General features: G+C 43.6%; 1 protein-coding gene across 1 annotated transcript in view; it reads right to left on the bottom strand.

The window, feature by feature from the left end:
• Positions 1-16,375, bottom strand: part of RAB31 (RAB31, member RAS oncogene family) — a gene marked incomplete at its 5' end in the record, with an annotated part of 35,526 nt that extends 19,151 nt beyond the window's left edge. The window contains 3 exons of the mRNA XM_009709875.1: positions 1-21; positions 13,380-13,461; positions 16,296-16,375. The exon at positions 1-21 is cut by the window's left edge and continues 75 nt beyond it. Coding sequence (XP_009708177.1) covers positions 1-21; positions 13,380-13,461; positions 16,296-16,375 — 183 coding nt within the window. The remainder of the gene's footprint in view (positions 22-13,379; positions 13,462-16,295) is intronic.
• Positions 16,376-23,891: the final 7,516 nt, after the last annotated feature.

The following is a 23,891-nucleotide window of genomic DNA, read 5'->3' as shown; positions in this document are numbered from 1 at the left end:
CATTGGAGCCAAGGAATGAAACTGTTAAAACACAACCCCCCAACAGAAAATACCATTAATAAATCAGAATTATCACACACTTAGTCAGGTCGCAAAGACTCTCCATGGCAGGACTACCGACCTTCTTTCACCCCACAGAGAACAGACCTCTTTGGTGGTTGCCCGTCTCTAATTTTCCTTAAATGCCAAGGCAGCAGCAGAGCTCCCTGATCTCCTCCTGTTCTTCATCCCACTGGATTTACACAATCAGCACTTACTGGCTCAGTGCATCTTTTCCATTACAGGGCAGGGACTCTGAGGACAAGTTCTGACATGACGATCCCCCGCTCTTGGAGGCCTAACCGGACAGCACATGTCCGACCCCTTCCCCTGGCAAACCACAACATTTTGCTTTGTAGTTGTAACAGACTGGATTCAGCTTGGGTTCAAGTTTTATAAGACATTGCAAATGACTTGGATAAAATTAACTTGTCAGAAAACCCTGAACACCTGCCATGTTTACTTTTCCTATACTACCACAGGTATTTTGAAAAACATGGGTTCTTCCAGTTTTCAGTTACTCTTCATCTTTTTGTTTCAAGAGAAACATCCTTTAAGAAAAAAACAAGCAATAAATGTTTATTATAACAACAGCTTGCCAATGAACAGCATAATTTTCATAATTTACCATGACTAAGCAGCCGATTTAGAATTTCAGCTCATAATTACACAGAGAAAGGAAGTCAAGAAGCCTTTCTGCTGATTCAACTAAACTTAGTCTTAAGCAAAGTAAAAATAATCTTTCTTGGAAAATACACTCAGTCTCACTGTACTCATGCAGCCATTTTACAAATTTTTATTTGCAAAGTGATCTGTAAAAGCTTCATATAAAGCTGCAGCTAATAACCAAGGTTAACTCCTAAATGAAATGCGTTATTAGGGCAGGGTATAAATCTCACTGCTCAGTGAACATGCATGGATCTGTGTGCTACACGGCAAACCTCTGCAGATTTACGGGACACATCCTTTTCTCAGAACTGTACTCACAGACAGCATTCAGACCTAGAGCCTCCACGTTTCCTGCTGTTTCACGTGCAGCATGTACAGTGAGTTATTTGTAATACTGGTTCTTTCGCCGGTTTGTAAGGTATTTATCACAGATCACACGCTCCAGCTCAAGGTCGATACTTTCTCTTACAGCAGCAAGGCTGCACAGCAGCAGTGACAGATGGCCAGGTGCTGAAGAGTTTTGGGGAGCGAGGCAGGTGGGAGAGCTCATTAATAGGAGAAAACAGCAGGAGGGGGGATAAGAAAAGAAGAGGAATCAGTCAAGAAGCATGGTCTGAAGAAAAGGGATCAGCCATGATCCTGAGGGAGTTGGGCAGATGTGTGCCTTCTGGGCTTTTAGTGTGTGGCTTTATTACTTGTACGTTTAATGCAATAAACACTTTCTGGAATTTTTAGGCTTCCAAGATCATGACAGAAATTTCCAGTGTGCTAGAACTGAACAGACTAGACTATTTCAGTCTGAAGGGCCCTACAAGGATCACCTAGTCCAACTGCCTGACCCGTTCAGAGCTGACCAAAAGTTAAAGCGTGTTGTTAAGGGCACTGTCCCAATGCCTCTTAAACACCGACAGGCTTGGGGCATTGACCTCCTCTCCAGGAAGCCTGTCCCAGGGTCTGACCACCCTCTCGGTAAGGAAACGCTTCCTCACGTCCAGTCTGAACCTCCCCTGACAGACGCGGCATTGAACCATTCCCAGACGTCCTGTCCCTGGATCCCAGGAGCAGAGCTCAGCACCTCCCTCCCCACATCCCCTCCTCAGGAAGCTGCAGAGAGCCATGAGGTCGCCCCTCGGCCTCCTCTGCTCCAAACCAGACAGGCCCAGAGCCCTCGGCCGCTCCTCACAGGACAGACCTGCCAGCCCGCTCTCCTCTGGATGCGGTCAAGGGCCTTCACCTCCTTCTGAAATGGTGGGGCCCAGCCCCGCACACAGCGCTCCAGGGGAGGCCACACCAACATGGGACGATCCTCGCTCTTGCCCAGCTGGTGATGTGGCACTGGACGCACCCCGGGATGGGGTTTGCCCTCTGGGCTGCCAGGGCTCACCGCTGGCTCACACTGAGCCTGCTGCCCACCAGCACCCTCAGGTCCCTTTCTGCAGGGCTGCTTGCCAGCCACCTCCCTCCCAATTTATACCTGTGTCTGGCGTTACTTCGTCCTAGGTGCAGAATCCTGCATTTCGACTTGTTAAATTTCACCCCACTAATCATAGCCCGATGTTCCAATCTATCTAGACCCTCTGCAAGGTCTCCTGTCCCTCAAGAGAGTCAACAGCACCTCGCAGTTTGGGATCATCAGCAAACTTGCTAATGGTGCATTCAACTCCTGCATCCACCTCGCCGATAAATATATTGGACTGGCCCTGGAATTGAAACCTGGGGAACAGCGCTGGTGACTGGTCGCCAGCCAGATGTAGCCCCACTCACGACAACCCTTTGAGCTCTGCCCTTCAGCCAGTTCTTCAACGTGAACCTGCTCATCCCACAGCTGGGCAACTTGTCCAGAAGGATGCTGTGAGGGACAGTATCAACAGCCTTACTAAAATCCAGAAAAAATACATCCATCGCCTTCCCTTCATCCACTGGGCAGATGACCTTATTGTAGAAGGATATCAAAGGGATTAAACAGGACTTTCCCTTTGTGAACTCATGTTGATTATGCCTGATGATTGCATTATTCTTTAAATGCCTTTCAATAGTACTCAGTATAATCTTTGAAATTTTTCCAGGAACCGAGATTAGACTCACAGGTCTGTAGGTCCCTGGGTCTTCCCTCATGCTCCTTCTGTCAACTGGAATAACGACAGCTAGCTCTCAGTCAGCAGGGACCTCCCCAGACTCCCAAGACCTTTGGCAGATGATCGAGAGGGGCCCTGCCGTAACATCCACCAGCTCCTTCAGAACTCTGGGGTGAATCCCATCAGGCCCCATGGACATGTGGACATTCAGCTGATACCACTGGTCCCTGACAATTTCAGTGTCCACAAATGGAAAGTCACTGTTCCCACACGCATGGTCCTCTGACTCAGGGGACCGGGCAGCCCAAGGTCCATCTGTATTATTAAAGACTGAGGCAAAAACCGGATTGAATGCCTCCACTTTTTCTCCATCCCTACTAGTCAGATGACCATCTTCGACAAGTATCGGTCCAATGTTTTCTTTAGACTTCCTTTTGCTAGTAACATACCTAAAAAAGCCCTTCTTGTTATCTGAAACAACATTGGCCAGTTTCAACTCTAACTGAGCTTTGGCCTTTTGTGTCTTCTCCCTGAATAAACGAACCACAGCTCTGTACTCTTCCTGCGAAGCCTGACCTTGCTTCCAGTGATCATACAGTTCCTTTTTCCTCTTGAGCCCTGCGAGGAGACCCCTGCTCAGCCAGGCTGGTCTCCTGTCCCACTTGCTCGACTTACAACACAGTGGAACTACCTCCTCCCGAGCTTCTGAAAGGTGCTTCTTGAAGACTGACCAGCACTTGGGGATTCCTAAGCCCTCAAAAACAGATTCCCAGGGGACTCCGCTAAGTAGCTCCCTGAATAACTTAAAGCTTGCTCTCCTGAAGTCCAGGGTAGCAACTCTGCTGTCCTTTTCTATCACTACACTCAATCATTTCATGATCCCTGTGGCCAAGGCAGCCAACTACCATCACATCCCCCACAAATCCTCCTCTATTCACAAACAGCAAGTCTAGGAGAGCATCTTCCCCAGTTGGCTCACCTGTGACAAGAAGTTATCTCCTACAAACTTCAAGAATTTCCAAGACCTGCTCGTCAGCACCTGTCTTGCATTAAAGTAGCCTGAAAATCAGGGATCTTAATTGTGGAGGGTAGATTTGACCTTTCATGGTGTATGCACACTCCTCCCAGTCTGTAAACTCCTGGAAAGAACTGACATATCCTATACACGTGCTGATTTGGGTTTGTTCTAGATTATATGGTATTCCTGAATTTACAAAGAGCTCTCAGATAACAGTAATCACACTTCACAGGAGCCATGCAGGTAAAACGACATGCTTCAAATTCCTTCTATACTGGCCCAGAAAGGACACTGAGAACCTGTACAACATCTTGCGAGTTTCTCTCCCTTTTCTTTTGACCAGGTGACAAGAACACTTTCCATAATATCCATTTCACTGAAGAATATTGCCAGTGTTAGGGCCAGAAAGTAAAAATAACAATAGGGTTTTTTTTTTTAAAAAAAAACAAACAGAAAAGCAGACCTGCGTCACTGGATCCTGGACAAGTAGAACCAGATGCAAACTGGAACCAGGATGCAAACTACCATTTTTTGGGTAGGATTAATTTTTAGCTGGATTCCCAGACCAGCTTGTTGTGCATCAGATAAGCCCTAGGCTCAGCAGAAAGAAAGGGGTGAGAAAGCATGGCTGAGAAAAAAGGAGGCAGGACAGGACCACTAGAAGCCAGATGCACATCAGTTTAGACCACACTCAACTAGCTCTGAACTTCCAGAACTACTTTGTGCACATCTGTGCTGGTACAGTCTACTGCCACCGGCAGTTTTACCCTTTTTTCCCTATAACGGAAACAATAATCATTTTAAATCAGTGCAGGTAATATGTAGAAACAAAGACAACTTCTTTTGAAACATTTTTTGAGATTAATTACTCACTTCAACAGTGTGTTGCATTTCAGTAACAGAAACACCAAACGATGTCGAACTATGTTTGACCTGCTCCTTCTGTCAAGAAACATAAAAAGCAGTGGCCAGAGGCACAGCATGTGGGAGGAATGCAGTTCCTCTGCTATTTAAGACAAAATAATCTACCTAAATATTCCAATTCCTCACAAGCTCAGAAAGAGGGAGGGCAAGACCACAGCAAGTCAGGCTTGGAAAGGCAACTCCCTTTGAAAGGTACTCGGGTTCAGTAGTTGTTGTTAAGACATAAGTATGACCTCCCTACTCTGTTCTACTGAAAATCTATTTACTTGCTCAGCTGACAGAACAGTTACTTCCTCTTTCATGATTCTACAGTAATATTTTAGCTATAAGGCCTTTTAAGAGGAGAAAACATTTCATCCATATTTGGGCATGTAGCTTCAGGATTTGTTTTCCTTTAGGATCAAATGGTAGATTTCATCTGGTATGTAAGTTTATGTTCTTATTTGCATAAACCTGACACTCAAGATTTCATATTTTACATTGGACAAAGTGACCAAAATGGGATTACAATGCCTCTTAATGCAATTTCCTATGGCCTGTGAGGAGGGGGGGAAAAAAAAAAAAAAGTACTTTGACATTATTTAACAACTGAAAGTATACTAATAACAACTATTATCAGTTATCACAGTACAGAATATCAAATAAAACCAAAATTAAATCCCCTCTGTCATTCTTTTGTACAGTCTAATAAACAAACGTGATGATACACTATGTCCCAGTCATAAGAAATTACTGTTGTCCATAAGAAAACAGGAAAAGACTCTCTGCAACACTGAATGAATGAAGAGAGGTTAAAAAATTGTAACCCTAAGGAAGTTTCATGATCTAATAATAGACTCCTAATGAATGTGTTTTATGAGCATGGATTTTGCAATATCACAAACATACTAGTAAAATTATTATGCAAATAATTATGTTTATTTGACTTTTTTTTCTTTTAAATCAGTGCCCAAAAGCAAAGTCCTCTTGAACCTTTTTCTGGCCTAATTACCTGGACAAAGAGAGTCACACAAAATGAATTAAAGGGATACAAAATACTAATGCACACATTTTTCATCTGCCAAGGACCAAATGTGGGACAGATGCCCAAAGCAAGTGACACACTAAAAATCAGCTCACAAAATTAAATCTCAGGGGGCCACCTTCTGTATTATAAATTACAATGTCTATAACCTTGATTTTATGGCTCAGTATTTCTGTATCCAGTAACTCCCAAGAAAATTAGGAGACACAGAAGCAGTTTGAGATTTGGCATGAGAACAGCTCTGCTTCTCACGAAGGGCCACCTACACCGCTCGGGCAGCCGCCCCGGCTCTGCCACACGGACACCCGTGTCCCAGCTCCAACTTGCCGGGCCATCAGCCCCTTGGCAGCCCGCCGCCGAGGGCAGCTCTGGCAGACATCACCCCGACCTGCAGCCAGCCACAGCTCTTGTACCTTTGGCTAGAAGGGAAACACAGACCCGAAACAGTTGTCTATCAGCTCCCACCACCACAAGTAACCACACTCCTAACCCCTTTCAAAAGCTGATCAAGGTCCAGTCTAAAATCCTTCTGGTTTTTTTGCCATGATACTTCTACAGGGATCATATTTTGACAATTAATAAAATTCTGAATTCCTAATTCCTAATTTACATGTACTTTACTTGCACCTTGACTTACTAAAATTCAAGCATTTTCCAATTCAACAGCTACAGCCAGGCGAAAGGGCCATTCAAAATGTAAGTAAGAAACTGATTTTACCAAAGACATGCCAAAAAACCAAAATCTTGTGTAGCTTCATGCAGACTTTTAAGACTTTTCCTTAGAGCACGCCACACAGCATGCTACATACCCACACAGTTCTGTAAGTACTGCTGCAATGCTGGCCGGATTCAGAGCACCTTCGTACTCGTGCTCCTCTACCAACACGGCCACTTTGCACTTGCGGTTCATCATCTCCGCCGCTAAGGAAGAAGAAGCGAGGCCATAAGCGCATTATGAAATTTCCTCTCAAAGCAGGTCTCCTTTTTCTCTCAGGCTCCGACCAGGAGCTGCCCAACCTTTACAGCTGTACAGCCCTGCAGCACAGAGGACAAATTCTGTCTTAGGTGGTGCAAATGCAAGTTCAGCATAACCAGAGTTGCTCTCGTTGGTTCCAGGACTATTTTGGGATTTTGCAACCCCTCATCTGGCCATCTCACTGAAGTCAACAGAAGCTCTGCCCTTGCACAGGGCAGGAAAAAGGAACCAACTAGCCATTAAGGAATTTACCACCTGTTTAAAAGCTCTGTAGTTATTTTGCTTTCTGTTTCCTGTGCATTTTATCATGGAGCGGTATATTTGGTCATAGGTAATGTTTTTCACATTTCCTCTGTACTAGCAGTACAGAACCGGGAAGATGAAAAACCCACAGAGTAGCCATATCACAATACTTAGAAGATAAAAACAAATTAAAGGGAACACAATGTAAATCACACCTGAGCTGTGGTAGTGAAAGTCTCTTAAGCATGCCTTACGTAATGCTGGTTTAGAAAGCAAAACAGAGGCCAAATAAATACCAAAATAAAAAAACTACCACTCCTGCCTATTTATACAGAGTCTGACAAATGCTGCTGAAGACAATCTGGATTCATTCAGTCTGCCAGGCACACCAGGGAACATTAATTCATGTCAGCAGCTCTTTGCACCATCCTGTAGTGCTACACCCCAGCGCTGGCGTACTGCCACAGCAGGGCTGGCTCTTCCAAACTCCACGGCTAAAAGAAAAAAAAAACAAAACCAAAAACAACAACAAAAAACCCCCACAACTCCTCTATTGGGTTGCTTTCACCACCCCAGACTGTAAAGAACAGTACTTGTTCTTGCTGTACAAGGACTATAATTCTGCCTACAAGCATGGCTGGAAAGGCTAAGGATGCACCGAGTAACCAGAATCAGACCAGTGCTCAGCGAATGCTACGCACCTTCTCACGTCAAGGGCTGAACCCAGCTAAGATTTTACCATGTGGTGCCTTTTGAAGCATCAGCAGGTGCACAGCAGCACGATTTCCTTCCTGACAGCTGTAATCGTTCGACTACATTTCATTCCCGTTCTTGAGAAGCTGCTCTCTGACTGCGTACGTTGCATCTGAGCAGCCAAGACCAAACTACTCGGGTGCTCTCAAGGTCAGGGATCCTTACCCTTTCTTTACCTGGGTGCCATTAATGGTGAGGACAGCCATAGCTCCTGGCTCTCTGCTAGCCACTTACATCTGCGGTCGGGCGGTCACAGCTCTGCAGCTTCCTTCCCCTTCCTACCACACACACTCCCCCTTCTTGACTAGGACCTTCACGCACCTCGGTCCCCTTGCACATCAGTCCACTCCCAGACTCTCCGCCAGTAATTTTTGGCATCCCATTTCTCCCGTCCTTGGCTCTTCCTGCCACGCCACCCCCACAAACCCCTCCAGTCCTGTCCCCAGACCCACCTCAAGCACATTCTTCCACACGCTTTGGCCTCCATTCCTATAGCCCCAACCACGGAGGTTCTCGTGGTAAAGAACATGGTAGACCAGTGCCAGAAACACATTAACTACCAGCCTGTTTAGGAGAGCTGCCTTAACTGCTTCCGTGGAACAGGCAAGCACCCATGCGGGCAGAGCCAGAAGTCGCCACCACCGCGCCCGCGTTGCACAAGCTCGTTGAAGTGGTCCACGCACCATGAAGAGCATCTATTCCACAGCTTGGGAGCCTCTACTTGCCCTGAGCATTTACGTGCCCCGTTCCCGTCACCTTCGAGGCAGCAGCTGCCAACAAAGAGAAAATCAGGGTGTGGAGAGAAGCAAGGGCAAAAAACAGAAGCGTCAAACAGATTATCCTGACACACAAGCTTCTCGCACAAGAAGCGGCACAGGGAGGGATACAAAATTCCTGACATTCTCAGCTGGCAAAGAGCGAATGGAAAAATGTTATGCATGAAAGCCACTATCAGATACCACTTAGCATTTTATAACCTTGAGTAGTTTTCCATACATGATTGAAGGCTGAGCTTACAGTTACTTCCCTACATGATTGAAGGCTGAGATTCCAGTTCTCAGGATTCACACGCTGAATAAATCAGGAAAGATCTGTCCGTCTCCAACCTATAGGTATTTTTTTTTCTAGTTAAATTGAAGAAGATATATACATAAAAGAATGAGCATTTTTCTCAAATACGTAAGAATTCTTAAAGTGAAGAGGGAAAAATTCCAACATTTTAGGATAATCTTTTGAAGATATTTTAAATAAGCAGAAAACAAATTTTTGCAACATCACACAAGTGACCTGTGCTTAGCCCTTCTGAAGTTTACAGTCATTAAACAAAGGATGCAAAAGACACTATACCTAAACCACAGCTCACTGTCAAGCTACACGTTACAAGTTTGTTGAAGCTTAAGAAAAAACACATCCACATGCATCTCTTAAATGATTTACCATGCTTTACACTCACTCTAAAAATAGTAAAAATAACATATTCACTTACTAGCCACTTGTGCTCTCGCACACGCACACACTACCAAATCAGCTGTGACCCCTGCAGCAGGCCAGCAGCAGCCCACTGCAGGGAGGTCCTCACACCACATACAGGGAACCACCTCCACACCGACTGAGCTGTGGGCTACCATCAGGGTCACCTATTTAAAACTGCAGAGCAAAATCCAGGCCACTTCTTGACTGCAGAAGTAATTCAAGTCATCGATAGTTGGTGTTAACTCCTCTCAGGATAGTCTGGTTTCAGAGGAAGCATGCATGAGCTCAGTGATTGTAACACGCAGCTTAGGGGAAATGTCCCAGTCAAGACTGTGGCAAGGACCAGTCCTCCTTTCAAGGAGCATTTTCACCCCCTCCCTTGTGATGCTGTCTCTGAATCACCAGGACAACTACTGTCACTCAGAAAAGAGCTGTAGGTATCTCATCAGTCAGCCTTTTCCTGGAAACAGAGCAGCTGGGGAAAAAAAAAATAAATAAAAAAAGCCCACAACTCAGGGTAATTCCTATCAAGGTTTAAATTGGGCTCAAGTAATTGAGGCTCATTCTATTAAACAAAATTAAAAATCCCAGAGTTCAATACAGTAAATTTAAAAAGGACAGAGATAAATTTTCCTGCCCTAGAAACATGGCCCTCAGGCTCCCTGACTATTTGCTACAATATTCCTCAGCTGGCAAAATGGAAAGCTGGCAGCCACCCAAAGAATTCAGACAAAGCATTGTAATTAGAAGCTACTTAGGGCACCACGAAGCAAAATATATGCTAATAAAAACATCATCAACTAACTTGTGAAGAGACTCTTCTTAGGGGAGGGAATCTTTGCTAACAATAACATAATTGTCATGCACTTAAGTCCTGAAGTCCATGGCAAAAATTTAAAGCTGATGGGAAAAAAAGTGAGATAGGGAAAAAAGTGACATTTGGAAAATAGTGGGATGGAGGGAAAGCGACTCCGAGAAACAGAATAAAGTGAGCTTGTCTGACAGCACACCAACACAAAGCACTCGGGTCTGCAGAGACCAGTACTTAGGCACAGAAAAGTAGGGGGATTTTGTTAAGTATGCTGCCAGTTTAAGGTTTCCCCTACCCAAAAAAGGGAAAAGAAAAAACAAGATAAAAGGATTAAGAAGCCCTCTACTTTGTAATCAAGTACAATGTGAATTTTCCACCGCAAGAGCTGCTGGAGGGCCACGTACCCCTCCAGGAAGGGAGCTGAGTGTCTGCGATGACAGAAATGCTTTTGTCTCTGTGTCCTGCTCCATTATGGTCATCCTGCAGAAGTGATGTTTGCCACAAAATGGCAATTCTGGTTCCTTCTCTACTCTGCCTACAATTCCAAGTTTCCTAACAGAAAAGAAATAAAATATTATACCTATTATTAATATGGATTAGAAGTCACCTGTTCTCCATGACCAACCTCTGACTGGCTGGCCTGTATATTAAGATTCTTCAACTCCCTCAGGTGTTCCAACCAGCTTTTAAATCCAACAACAACCAGCATTTCCAAGGGCTTGCAGTGTGACAAGTGGCTATCTGAAAGTTGATTTAATGCCTCAAGGGAGTGCTGAGGGCTCCCAGCTGGCTTCTCTCTGCACCCGGGACACAGCTCCTTTTCAGAGGCAGCCACATCACTTTCCAGTTTCTCCCAGCTGACGGAAGGCATCCAGGAGGCACACTGGTTCTCACAGAGCATTGCTTAAATAAGGGCTTGCAACTAAGATATTTAAGAGTGGTTTCTCTACACTCTCCAAGCTGGCAGTTTCCCAGCTTGTTGCCCAGAGAAACTCATGAAAAAGGAAGGGAAAACTGGTGAAAAAGGAGAAGCTCATGAACGAGGAGCACAGAAGTGCTGCCGCTGTTGTTTCTGCCTGCCCGCTCTACCATGGTTAAGGTTTGAGCTTAACTTTCATGGCTAAGTAAGGTTATAAGTTAAACCTCACCGGGGCTCTTACGCTGCGAATGCTCCACATCAGCACGTGGATGCAGCAGCAGGTGACGCAGCTGGGGAAGCACAGCGTGCCCCGACTCCAGAAAAAGCACAGGCAAGTCCTGTGCTTGGCCTTGCGTTTAGGAGAGCGAAGCCAAACGAAGGCAAAGTTGAAAGAGCAGAAAGTCCTGAACGCTGCTCTCGGCTGTATAGACAACAGGGGCATGGAGGAAACTTCAGACTTTAGCAGTGGAACATAACGCCTCAACAAAAATCGCAAAGAACAAAGGAAGGACAACAGCTCTCAAAGCAGAAACGCCACTGCGAAGACATTTATTAGTACACTGTGAAAAACAGCAATAGGCCCAGAGGTTGGGGTAGGCTGGAAGCTTTGGGTCATCACTTGTTCAGAGGAAAAAGAGAAAGAAATTAACAAATTAACAGAGGGAGACATTTGTTCTTGAATAGCAAATCAGAAGGAGCAACACAAGACAAAGTAACTAAAATCCCAGATCCAAATTCAAGTGAATAAGCTATTGAGAAGCATCATGTGTTTAGCTGTAAAATTGGGATGTTCTAGGACAGAGAACGACCTGGAATCGTATGGACCTCACCTCGGGAAACTTGTCTGCCTCAGTAGCTAGCACCCAACACCCATCAACTTCGTTTACTGTATCACCCCCCTTTCCTGGAGTCCTAGTGAAGGACTGGGAATACATTGTGCAAACACGGAAGAAGATAGTCCCTGGCCTAAAGAGGTTATAATTCATGATTACACATGAAAACCTGTAACATAACTTACCTGTAATAGATTCTGAGCAATTTAACAAGGTTTGTGGTGGTCACTACTCATCATTGTTGGACATCAAAAAAACAGAAAGCAGATGTATGAAAAATGATGAGCTTAAAAAAAAAATTGGGAGGAAACATAAGGGACTAGATGTGAAGGATGGATTTTTTGTCCAGGAGTCAGAGCTCAGTCACAGATTTCCTGCCTCAAATGAGGCATTATTTAGTTCAGTAAATATGACTTCATTAATGTTCACCTACTTTAAAAAAAAGCTTTGAGAGTCTTAAGACTATGTGGGAAAACAAATTAATACTTATATCTAAACATCAAGAATGGAGTTTTGTGTGCTAAAGAGCTAAAGGGAAAAGAAAAAGAGAAAGCAGAGTGGGGCAGCAGAGGGAAAAGAGAGAGAGAGAATAAGCAAGGAAACTCAAACCATGGAAAAGAAAACTGAACCTTTGCTACCTCTTGCAATAATTAGTCAGTTACCAGCTCCAGACCATGCAGAAATGGAACAAACAAAATTCAAGGGAAGGAATTATGCTATACTTCAAATATGTTTTTCAAGATCAATTTTCCCATCATAAATAACATACTGAATTGCTAAGAGTCAACAGATTTCACCAGGGCCACTTCACATCATGCTGTGCGTTGTAAATAGAAGTACAACCATTTCCTGCACTTAACAACAAAAATCTTCATTGCCTGCAAGTCACGTACAAGATACGGAGAATACAGTGGGATGTATCAGGACTGACAGTACAGCCTGTATAAGCGTCTCATTTTACCCCAACCTATCAGGAGCATAGCTACATTTTTCTATAAACAGGAACACTGCAATTTCACAAGAAAGTTTGAAGATATTTTAAAATGTGTGCATGAGTTTTTCCATTTCTTTCAAACTTCTCAAAATAAATGTGGGCACGTATTAAGAGAACTCTATAGTTCTACAGCCTACTACTGCATGCTACTGCCACTGAGGCTATTAAAAGAAACAAATGACCAACCAGGTTTACATACAGTCGATATAATCTAAGGTCCACAAACTCTGTTATGGCTTTTTTGAAAAGCCAAAGGAAAAGCTACTTAATTTGAGCAATTCATTTCCCACACTTGAAAAAATTCAAGACGAAAACCCTAAGTGATTCAGGTTGCCGGTGCTAATTTCCAAAGTAACAACAGCAGACACAACCTCTGCCCATGTTCAATGTCCCAACTCAGCAGAATGCTGGAGTCACCACCTAAGCTCAGACCACCTGCCAGCCCGTATGCTGGAAGTCAAGTGCTTTCCAACACCAAGGAAAGCTGCCACACATAAACCTGACGAAAGCAGGGGGGAGCTGGACACTGCTTGGGCACTGCCTTCTGAAGACGAAAGGTTTAGAAAAAGTATGCCAACACGTTAAGAGAGACCAGAATAACAAAGAGACACTGCAAAGTAATACTCACCCGTTCCTGACCAGCTGTGTCCCAGATCAGAAATTTATGAAGCTCGTTCCCACAAGGCACAGTTTTAGTCATGAAGGATGCTCTGAAAAGAAGGAAGCAGCAGAAATTTGTAACATGACTGACACTCTGAATATGCAACCTATAGACCTTAGGCAGTTCTGCTGCGTTAGACCGCATATGAAGAAACTCCAAAACCTTGATAAAATGCCTACAGAAGTGAAAGCATCGCTTTTCTCAGATAAAATATATGATACCTATATATGTACTTTAAAAGAAGGGAAAAGCTTCTGAGTTTCAGAGGGCATATGTGAACAGGCCCAGGAACACAAATGCCCCTGCCGCTGAGACGCAGTTTCTGCTGCTAGCTAGCTCCATCTTCTTGGTGCTATGGACCTGAGAAAAAGGCAGCAGTCAGCATCGCACCAGGCAACAAAAGTGCAACTTTTCAGTTAAATCTAGGAGACTGGATCACCAGGGAACAGACAAGTCACCTTCAGGAATGCACGTGGTGAACCAATGGAAAACAGCTCTTCCCCCTCTTAATTCAGATGAAGAAGTCTTTGTGGTTTCTTGTATTTTTTGTAGGAAACGTGATTTGTCTGTGTTTTCACAGTGTGATTTTTCTTCTTTTAGGAAAAAGGACTACAAATTTATAGGCTTTTTCTATATTACAGCATTTCAATTGAAAGCTGGCTAGGAGAGACCGCCAAAACTCTGGTAGATTCCCACCACCCCACCCCACCCATCTTATCTGGACACTGCTGAACAATTTCTGTTGTGGTAATTTTTTTCCTGGCTCATAAAGATGCATTTGATACAATGCACTGTCATTACAGAAGTACCAAATGATGATAAATGGTGTATGACTGATCAAAACATTTCCTGAGAATGATATACCAGAGTTCTCCTCTATAGCCATCTGCAAATTGCTTGAATTTAACAAAGCTCTATTGCTCACAAAAATATTAAGTAAGGGAAGAAAAAAAAAGACCAGCATTTTCTTTGGTTGTTTTCAGTGTGTGTGCTTTTAGTTGTCACTCTCCTTCTCAAAGCATTAAGCAACACTTTACAGTTTCAAAACCAGGAACTTTAGAGACACAGCAGCTACTGTAGATTGCAATGATTGTATATTTAAAATATTTGATTAATTTGGAAGAAAATACAAAAACCTTATTTGTACAGACAAGTAATAGCACCTGTGTGCAAGCTAGCCTTTTACTCTTCCAGTAGAAAAATATCTTCCCTCTGTTATTGTAACTATGAAAATTAAACAGATTTTTTTTTTTCCATTTGAGCACAAGACATTTACTTAGCAACAACAACTATCTGGTGAAAAAGGCTGCTGATGATTTAGAAGAACCACTCAAGTTCCTATCAATTTCTTCACTGCAAACAAGTGTCCTTCAGTCAGTAATGTTATTCACTACATGCTTCCTTTCTCTCTGTCCATTTTTCTCTATTCATTACATTCAGGAGCCCAAAATTGTCCTGGAACTTCAATGTGCAACTTCCAGCTGAGACTCCTTCATGCGTCAAAAGGCAGACCTCTGGAAGATATCATCTAACCCTCTGAACAACACACAGCAATCAATACTAATCCTTCACAGACGATTTAAAACAGCTCTAACACATAACCAGATTCCCTTGCCTCAGTCCTTCCTGCCCAAATTACTCCTTTGTCAACGTTGCGTATTAGCTTCCTTTCCCATAAGAGATCAAGGATTTTCAAAATTTTCCAGGTAACGTTGGACTTGGCAGATCTGTTCTTAAGATGTTAACAGAAAAAATTTTTGAATTAAAATTTTGGAATTAAAAGCACTGGAACAGGCTTGCCCAGAGAGGCTGTAGAGTCTCCTGCTCTGTGGATATCCAAAACCTGCCTGGACGTGATCCTGTGCAACCTGCTGTAGGTGACCCTGCTTTCGCAGGGGGTTGGACTCAATCTCCAGAGGTCCCTTCCAGCCCCAACCATTCTGTGATCCTGTGAAAATCAACTACAGGACTAATAGGTTTCTGATGGCCCAACACATGGAAGCTTGGCAGTTTTTAAGGAAGAACAGGTATTAATTTACCATACTTAGTTTAAATTGCATTGTCCCTATTTTGAGAAAGGCAGGATACTGTGACGTGTCCTAAACCCAGACAAAAGCGTGTCCACATCTGGGAACAGACACTGTCCATGTTCCAGCCTGGCCTGGCAGCACACCTAACGTAGGTACGGTAAGGGCTCCCCATGGTTCTCCTGCCATTACTCACCTACGAGGTGCCCTGGTCTTTCTGCAGATCACAGCCTCTCAGGTTGCAGGGTTTCGGTTCTTTAAGCTCCAGGGATCAGATTTGATACCTCATTGACCAGTGTGAACTAAAGTGACTTTAATCCTAAGGTCCCGTGACCAAAACAAAATCTAAAGTGGGCAGCTCTTAACAAGACAAAAGAAAAGGACACCAGCTGAGTAAGACATCTAAGAGTCTCTTGGCGCAAGATGGGTGAAGAAAAACAAAACAGAACAGCTGGAAGTCATGGCCATGCACAACACGAGTCAATACAGTGCGGCTACGGACAGCCCCAGAAAAGAGGCTATTTCAAGAGACATCACTCACAGGAGGAGAACAGCAGAGCTCTGTCACCCTCCCCATAATAAAGTACCTGCAATACAGTAACTTTAGGGCCCCTCTGTATTCCCAGAACAGGGAGAGCAGAGCAGACCCAGTTTGGGGCAGCTCCAGACTCTATGGACAGGTAACATGAGCTGAAAGCCATGAAAGAAGAGTGAAGAGTTGAGCGAGATTGATAAGCTGGAGAAAGAAAAGATCTAGCCTTGAAAGTAAGGGGATTAAAAAAAAAAAAAGGACCTCAGTAGAGGGCAGCAAGTTAAAAAAATATATAGAAGAAAAGGTATTATGCATGGTGCTTACCCAATAGTAGGACTAATATTGTGATCAAAATGGTCCTGGACAAATCGACAAACGATGCTCGATTTCCCAACCCCAGTATCCTGAAAATAAAGGAAAGCATGTCAGTGAGTTCAGGAGACCCTAGATATCCGTACTTCACCTGAAGAAACAGTCTAATATTAATCTGTGAAAGTAAATCCTCTCTAGTGGCAAGCGGGGTAGGTTAAACATTCCAAAAGAAGAGTAAGCACATGGATTATCCTTTTCAAATGTCAGCATTGTGAATAGAGCTCCCTGGTCCTCTTCCCAACCCTTCCTTCTCTCCAAATCTCTTTTTTTTTTTTATGGATCTTATATTCCTGTTGCAAGGACTGCAGTACTTCAAGCACAGCCATTTACTTCTACAAGAAAATCCTGTGCTTTCAAACACATGGTGCATTACCCAGCAAAGCCAGAGAAACAATTTCCTTCAGGCCTGCTGCAAGGGCAGCCGAAGCACGCTTCCAAAACAGATTACTAACACCAACCTCTCAGTACACGGACAGCACTACCTTAGTGCAACTAACCTTTTCATGGCAAGACAAACAAGCCTGCTTGGTGGAAACTTCGCAGAGGCTGCAGGTGGTTTTGAAAAGGCAGGAACCCCAAGATTTGGATCCCCAGAGGTGTGCAGCTATCCCTGTGCAGGTTGTGCTACTGCACTGTGCTGAAACAGCATTACTTTAAATGCAACACAACTTGCTCTCTACACTGCAATGTGGCAGGTTGCTTCCATTTGCAGGAGCATTTTTTTTTTTACCCGCTCCAATCAGTAAGGAAAAATAACAGCAGTATAGTACTGGAATAAAATTCAGAATAACCTGGGGATGGTGAGAGAAAGCTTGACATTATGCAGAAATACTACTTTAGGAATTTAAGATACGAACAATTTCCCCAAAATGCAGCCTTTTTTGGTTTGTCTCTGTTATTCCATGAAGCCTTGGATGGTAGGTAGAAGAACTTAAACTATACAGAGAATTATCAAGGAAGAGGAATAGCGATATCGCTATGTCTCCCACAGAACGGCAAAGAGCCTCCTTAGAGACAAAAAGGATGCCAGGAAATCGATCCTGACCTTTCCAAAACATCAACAATGACAGCCCAGGGTCCAATCCAAATCATTAGAAAGTCAATGGAAAGTTTTCTATTAATTTCACTGGAAGTGACTACAGAACTACCAGACTGCACTTGGTAGTTCCATTTGTATCCACATTTTAAGATACTTGACTAATTTACACAGACTTCTCGAGAACTGTCGAGACAAGAGAATACGGTTTACTGAGAGCACTACACACGTAACTACATACTTTAAAAAAAAAAAAGCAGCCTTTGCCCACATGTAACTACATATAAAAAAAAAAGCCTTTGCCTTTCCTGTAATCAATTCTGCATATTTTATCTTCTTCTTGAATATGAAAGAAAAATAACATCTGTATTTAGATCTCCTTTCACCACACTTAAATGAAACTGTATTGCCACTGCAAGTGAAGTCTTTATAGACAGCACTTATTAGAATACCATCATTTAAACTCTCGTATTTAATTCAAAGCTGTCCTTAGTCAGCTTAAAAGCCATAATAAATGTTCGTGCTACACAGATGGTTGTTCATCTACTGCATTCAATCAATAGGAAAAAAAGATCAAAGAGCAGAGCAGTGTTTAAAACCAGCCCCGTAGCCTTTGATCAATAGCAGCAACACATCCTGTCGCTATTCCAAAATTTTGCCTTCATTATCAATTCCAGCTGACATCTCTGTATAATCTCTAGACCAGGATGGCAGAACACATCAAAAAATAAATAAATAAAAAGATCCTCTGCACTGAAACTCAGGATCTAAGTATTATTATGGATTTTAAATGTTGTGGAGAAACCAGAACTACCATCCACTGGGTACAACGAATTAATCTCCCTCTTGCAGGGAGAGAGTTTCTGCCACCGTGTTCGAGACCAGACCCTGATTCCCGTGACTCGATGATGCTTTGGGTTCATGGACTTCCCACAGCTCGCTCAGACGGGCAACAGCGATTACAGCTCTGGAGCAAGAGAAGCCCAGCCTCTGGCAGGGACGTGACATCCACAAGCTCAGATTAAAGCTTAGCTCATTCTCCTGGACGGTCCTACCTCTTCACCTTTCAGTTCATGGCTCTTACTAACATTTCACACTGATGTTAGAGCAACTTTAAAAGTTTCTATTGCTCTCGCATCTCTCACAATGAGCATGGCTAAACTTAAGCATATACCAGGCACATCAATAGCCCTCAAGCAGATGACAGGCAGTCTTACACTTTGCGCCTGCGGTTGCTTGCACCACTGAGAGGGCTAAATTTACCCCTGGTGTAACTCCAGTGAAACCAATGGACTGGGACCCTAAATGAACCTGTCTGTAGGACGACCACTGTTGCAGCCAGCGGCCATGCCTTCCAGGAGCCAGGCAATTTATTGCACCAAGGTGTTCAGTTGAAACAAACACTCTCAGCTTCTGTTTGGTTGCCCGGAGGATACAAACGGCCGGCTACCGGAGTATAATTAGAGCACAGAGGGGAAGGAAGTAAAAAAGAAAAAGCTTCCTACTTAAGGCAGTGATTAGCATTCCATAGTGTGATTTAAAACTACTTAGACAGTTTTCAGTCCATGTTACCAACTCGCACCCATCAAACAAGACGCTCACCTGCCTGAAAGCAAAGCAAATTGTGGTGTATGAACACTACATAACACCTTGAAAACTTAGCAGAAATCTTTTACTGCTAACCAGACCTCATCTTTTACTGAGAATAGGGAACTATCCTTCAGGTTGATCTCACAGATGTCAAGGAAAGCATGGTTGCTTCAAAGAAGTAGAAAAGACATTCACTTCTCAGCAATGCATTGAAACTAAACCTCGCTAAGGCTGTACAAAGCTTGGTCCTTTACTATATGGTCTTCTTCTACATACATCCATTTTTCTAACATCTGATGGGGATGATCATCCTTGTTTTGCTCCTTTTTCTTCAAAGGATTATAACAGACTTACTAAGCCACGTCCCTGGGTAACATTTAGGCATAGAGATGACACTTTTCTCAGTTCCCAAAGTTCTGCTATTTGCCACTTTTTTACACCCTCTAATCTCTTTTTCTTTTTTGTTTTACTCCACATTGGTGTACATGTAACACCAAACATAAGCCAAAATGTTATTTCTTGGTGTATGTAAAAGGTCACAGCAGTATTGAGTCGAGTGGATCAGACAAGTTTCAGAAACTGAGAACAAGTTCTCAGGAGTTATGTCGCACTTTAAGGAACAGTTCCCGCAGTTCTTCAGAAAAATGCTTATCCATGGGAAATCCAAGGGTTTCAGCGCTATACTAATTAACTCATCATGACTGAGAGCACACCACTCCATGAGAGGAGTGGCAAGAAAGGAATAAATATAAAACAATTGCTCTGAATCAAGGGGCTCATGGTGCATTTGATGAGTCACTCATGAAACCAACTGCATGTTTTGCTTTTCTCCTTTGTTCTTCATAAGCACACTTAAAAAATATCAGTTATTAACTGCATGGTACCAAGATAAGCAAAAGGGGTAGGGTGAGGAGGAAGGAAAAGAGAAATGTGATCCACAGTAAGTGAACTACTATCAGTTCACCAGAAGAAGTAGCTACAACTTCAGAATCTCCTACTGGTCGGCAAAATGGATATGGAAATCTGAAGTAGTATCAGATGTTTCTGATAAATAGAAGGAACCAACGCAAGCATGACTAATTCCGGATTTTTACCCTTTAACCCTGAAAAGACATTCTCTATTTGTCTAAAATCCCTTACCCACAGATTTAGGCACAAGGATTTTAAGAGCACCAGAACGGAGAGCAGCATGCCACAAGAACCAGTGCTTCCACCCACACTCCTGCCCACGGAGAACCAGCCCACTTGGCTCTTCTCGGCTGATGTTACTGTAAAGGAGACAGGGCTGTATTTCAAGCCAGCAGAATTACAGGATGCTGGCACGTCATTTGCAGGCAAACAACAACTGAGCTGCCGATTTCTTCTGGCTGATTTGCAACAGCATAGAGATAGATTGAAAAAAAAAAAAAAAAAGGCAGAAGTTCAATACAAGCAACATAATAAAAAAGAAAACCATTTACCCATTACAAATAGACAGTTGGTACATTCCTCCATCCATTGTTCCAGATGCATTTATCCTGGCAGAAAAACTAATGGTGAAAAATGTAGCTCTTTAATTTACATCTGGATGTCTCATTTGTATCTCTGCACAACCATAGGGCCCAGTCCTCCAAGCACTTTTCCAAATTGAAGGGAAGTATACTTCCCCGTAAAATCAACACATACTGTGACTGATGACTAAACAGCAGCCCTATAATTATGCACACTGCTGCAAGAGCTTTTTTATTCTTGGCTACACAGAATCTTTCTGTGCTATGCTAACACATAGGGCTTTTTCAATACATGTAAAATTAGATAAACCCTGTAAAAATAATTTTATGACTCCATGATTTTGGAAACGCAAATAAAACAAGAATGCTAGATGGCACTTCACACGAGAAAACGGGGCACTAAGAACGAACATACTGAAGAAACTGCCTTCTGTCCTCCCACTTGCAAAGTAAGGGAACAAAAAAAAACCACCCCAAACATCTGGTTTGCAACTGCCACAGATCTCATGACTAACTTCCCATTTCAGCTTTAAAAGCGGGTTGAGATACCCTGGAGACGGGCGCTGCAAAAATCCACATTGAGAAGCAACGGAGAACCGATCTCTATAAAATCGGGATCCAACACACGGCTCCTTTAGAAGGATGGAAGTTTTCCCATCAGCTTAGACAAAGCCAGGATTCAATCCATAGTATTTCAATTTGCATATATTTTAACAAATTAAAAACGTCTGTCTCTCCAAAGCATTTCTTGTTATAACCAAGATTCACTGAGACACGATCTATAGGCAGAGGCCCCATTAAAACTGACTGGGTTTAACACGCATCAGTCTTGCATATCAGAAGAAGAATAATCATGCCCTAGCAACCTGGAGGGTGTTAATACCAAGTGCTCAAAAAAAGCAGGTAAAGCAGATGTTATTTCAACAACACTACGAGAAACATTTGGAAGTGACAAGTCTTTACCCTTTTCCATATGCAAGAAACTGACCCCATGGCTTGTGTCTTCCACCGAACTCGGCAGGACCCCCCTGTGCCCTACAGTAGGAATGCACCTGCCCCTCAGAGCCCATTTCTGCTGGGGCTCCCCAAAAGCTGCCCTGCTAACCACCCTACCTGCTAAGGCAACAGCTCAGCCCGTCCTCTGATCAAGAGAAAAACAGTGTGATGCAGTCATGGGTGATTTAGCGTAACCCCCAGGCAGCCTCTCATCAGGGAGCTCCTTCATCAGGCACATGGCTGGAATCACAAAGGTGCTCACACCGACGCAAACCCGGGTTCCAGGCAGAAGGTAGCACTACCTAAAAGTTGTTTTCAAGCTTTCTCAAGACAGGTTAGCATCCAGAGGTGAAATAAGTGCATGCACCAGAAACAACCAGGGTCAAATTTGGCTCACGCGTGATCTTCTCAGCGCACCTTCCAGTGAGGTAATGCTGCCTTCTGCCCTCTTTCAGACACAAAGGCTCCAGCAAACACACAGAACAAGGGTACAGTCGAAAAGCTGTCCTGCTCTCCTGGACGAGGATCTGCTCAGAGAAGAAGCTGGCTGCTCCTCATTATTAAAAGAAGCAACAATTCCTGGCTCCCTGTCACATATTCATGCCATCGGACAAACTTCTTGGCTGGTGAATTACTAAATGAAAAGTAACAGAGGAGCCAGTTTATGCTCAAGATTTCCCAAGCTGAATTCTCCTCTTTTCTTACACTGATTGACTCCTCCCAGCACTACAGCAGAGAGGAAGGAGAGGTCCTTGCCTTGCCCAGTGCAGAACTTTCATTGTTGGAGTAATTACGATTTACAGATGAAAACATTTGAATGAAGTTGCCAAACAGGAGAAAACTGTCCTTTATCATCAATGCATTTGAAATTTTAAATACCAAAAATGGCACCAAAATCTCTGCAACTGACCAGGCAAATCTGAGGTAAAAAGACACGGTTTAAACTTCAGGGGAAGAAAAAATAATGAATGAGTCTTACAGAAAATGCAAATGCAGAGAGACCTCTCATGCTAGTAGCTCTGCAAAGTGCAGCTGGTTTTGACTTGGCAGTTCAGCTTCTGCCCATTAAAACAGCCATTCTTTCCACTGTCAGAATTGGCCACGCTTTAGTTTTTGATTTACAGTTGAGTCCCCTGGGCCCATTATCCTCAGCACGACTTTGATGGAATTTGAAAATTCACAGCAGCCTAATCACATCGCAGCACTGCTAGATGGTTAGCATTTTATTAGCTATCATCAAACAAATTGCTAGGCCTGCACCGTGAAGTATCGCTGGGCTTTTGCAGAAACACACGCTCGGTTCCGGTCAAGCCTGCTATCTAGGAGGAATGTCACTCCTCGGGCAAGGGCTGGCATGCAGCACCGAGATATCCAACCCACATCCTCGATGCTTTCAGAGATGCCAGTCCTTAACCCAAAGGCATGTGACGAGGTGAGGCCGAGTACAGGATTAAGGCTGTCTTTTAAATTCCAGGGGAGGTAAAAAAGCAATGAGCTGAACAAAAAAATAAAGCTTTGCAATTTGCAGCCTGCTCTAGTCCTCTATGCCTGCCATTAACATTTTAATCGTTACTCAGATGATCACATGCAGGCAGCATTGCAATACTTTCCATGTCTCACTAATCCAGTTACAGCTGCTCCGGAAGGCTGTGGCAGGCGGCTTGAAGAGCATCTGAAACTGGCTTTGGATTTTTATCAACCGTATGAACATACAAGGAAGAGTTATGCACAACAGACTCCTGATCACAGTTTCCAAGGGCAGTACATTAATCCAAGAATTACTCTACCAAATAAACTATCTACTAGCCTTAAACACATCCTTCATCCTTCCCTGTATTTGAGTATCACTCACTTGTCTGAAAACACTGCTGTAAGGAGAAATACCTTTCAGGAGACCTGGGTTCAGAGACACCCCTGGGACTGAACTGAACCTGCCAAGCGTCAGGCTTGTCCCAGCAAAAATGCAGCCATGCACTGCGGAGCAGTGTCTAGGAAGAAGTGCAAATAGCTTCTCACTGTATTCAGTTTTTCCATCTGCAAGATGTATCAAATGAGCAAATCCCACCACTGTGTATGTGTGCAGACGAAAATACAAGAGCAGCTCTTAGACTGACACGTTGGCTCTCAGCCACTTCACCAACACAAAACTGCCTGAGGCTTCAGCCCGAACCAGAGGGATGCAGGCTGAGGTGCTCCCAAGCCTTGCTTCTGTGGTCAAAAGTATACGAATCTCATTCAGGACACAATTCTTGTAAATTCCAATTTTTGTCACAGACCTGTACAATGAGAAATAGATTATCTCCCCTGGGAGCAATGTGATTCTCGGAGAAGATCCCTTTCCCGTTGATTTGCTGGGATCTCCCTTCCAGAGTCACAGAACTGGTCCAGAGGCAGGCCTGCTTCCCAAAGTGGCAGCAGGATTTTTCAGCTCTCTGA

This window comes from Cariama cristata, unplaced genomic scaffold (assembly GCF_000690535.1).
Source record: "Cariama cristata isolate BGI_N322 unplaced genomic scaffold, ASM69053v1 scaffold15941, whole genome shotgun sequence".
Taxonomy (NCBI): Eukaryota; Metazoa; Chordata; class Aves; order Cariamiformes; family Cariamidae; genus Cariama; species Cariama cristata.
This window is presented reverse-complemented; position numbering and strand designations above follow the sequence as displayed.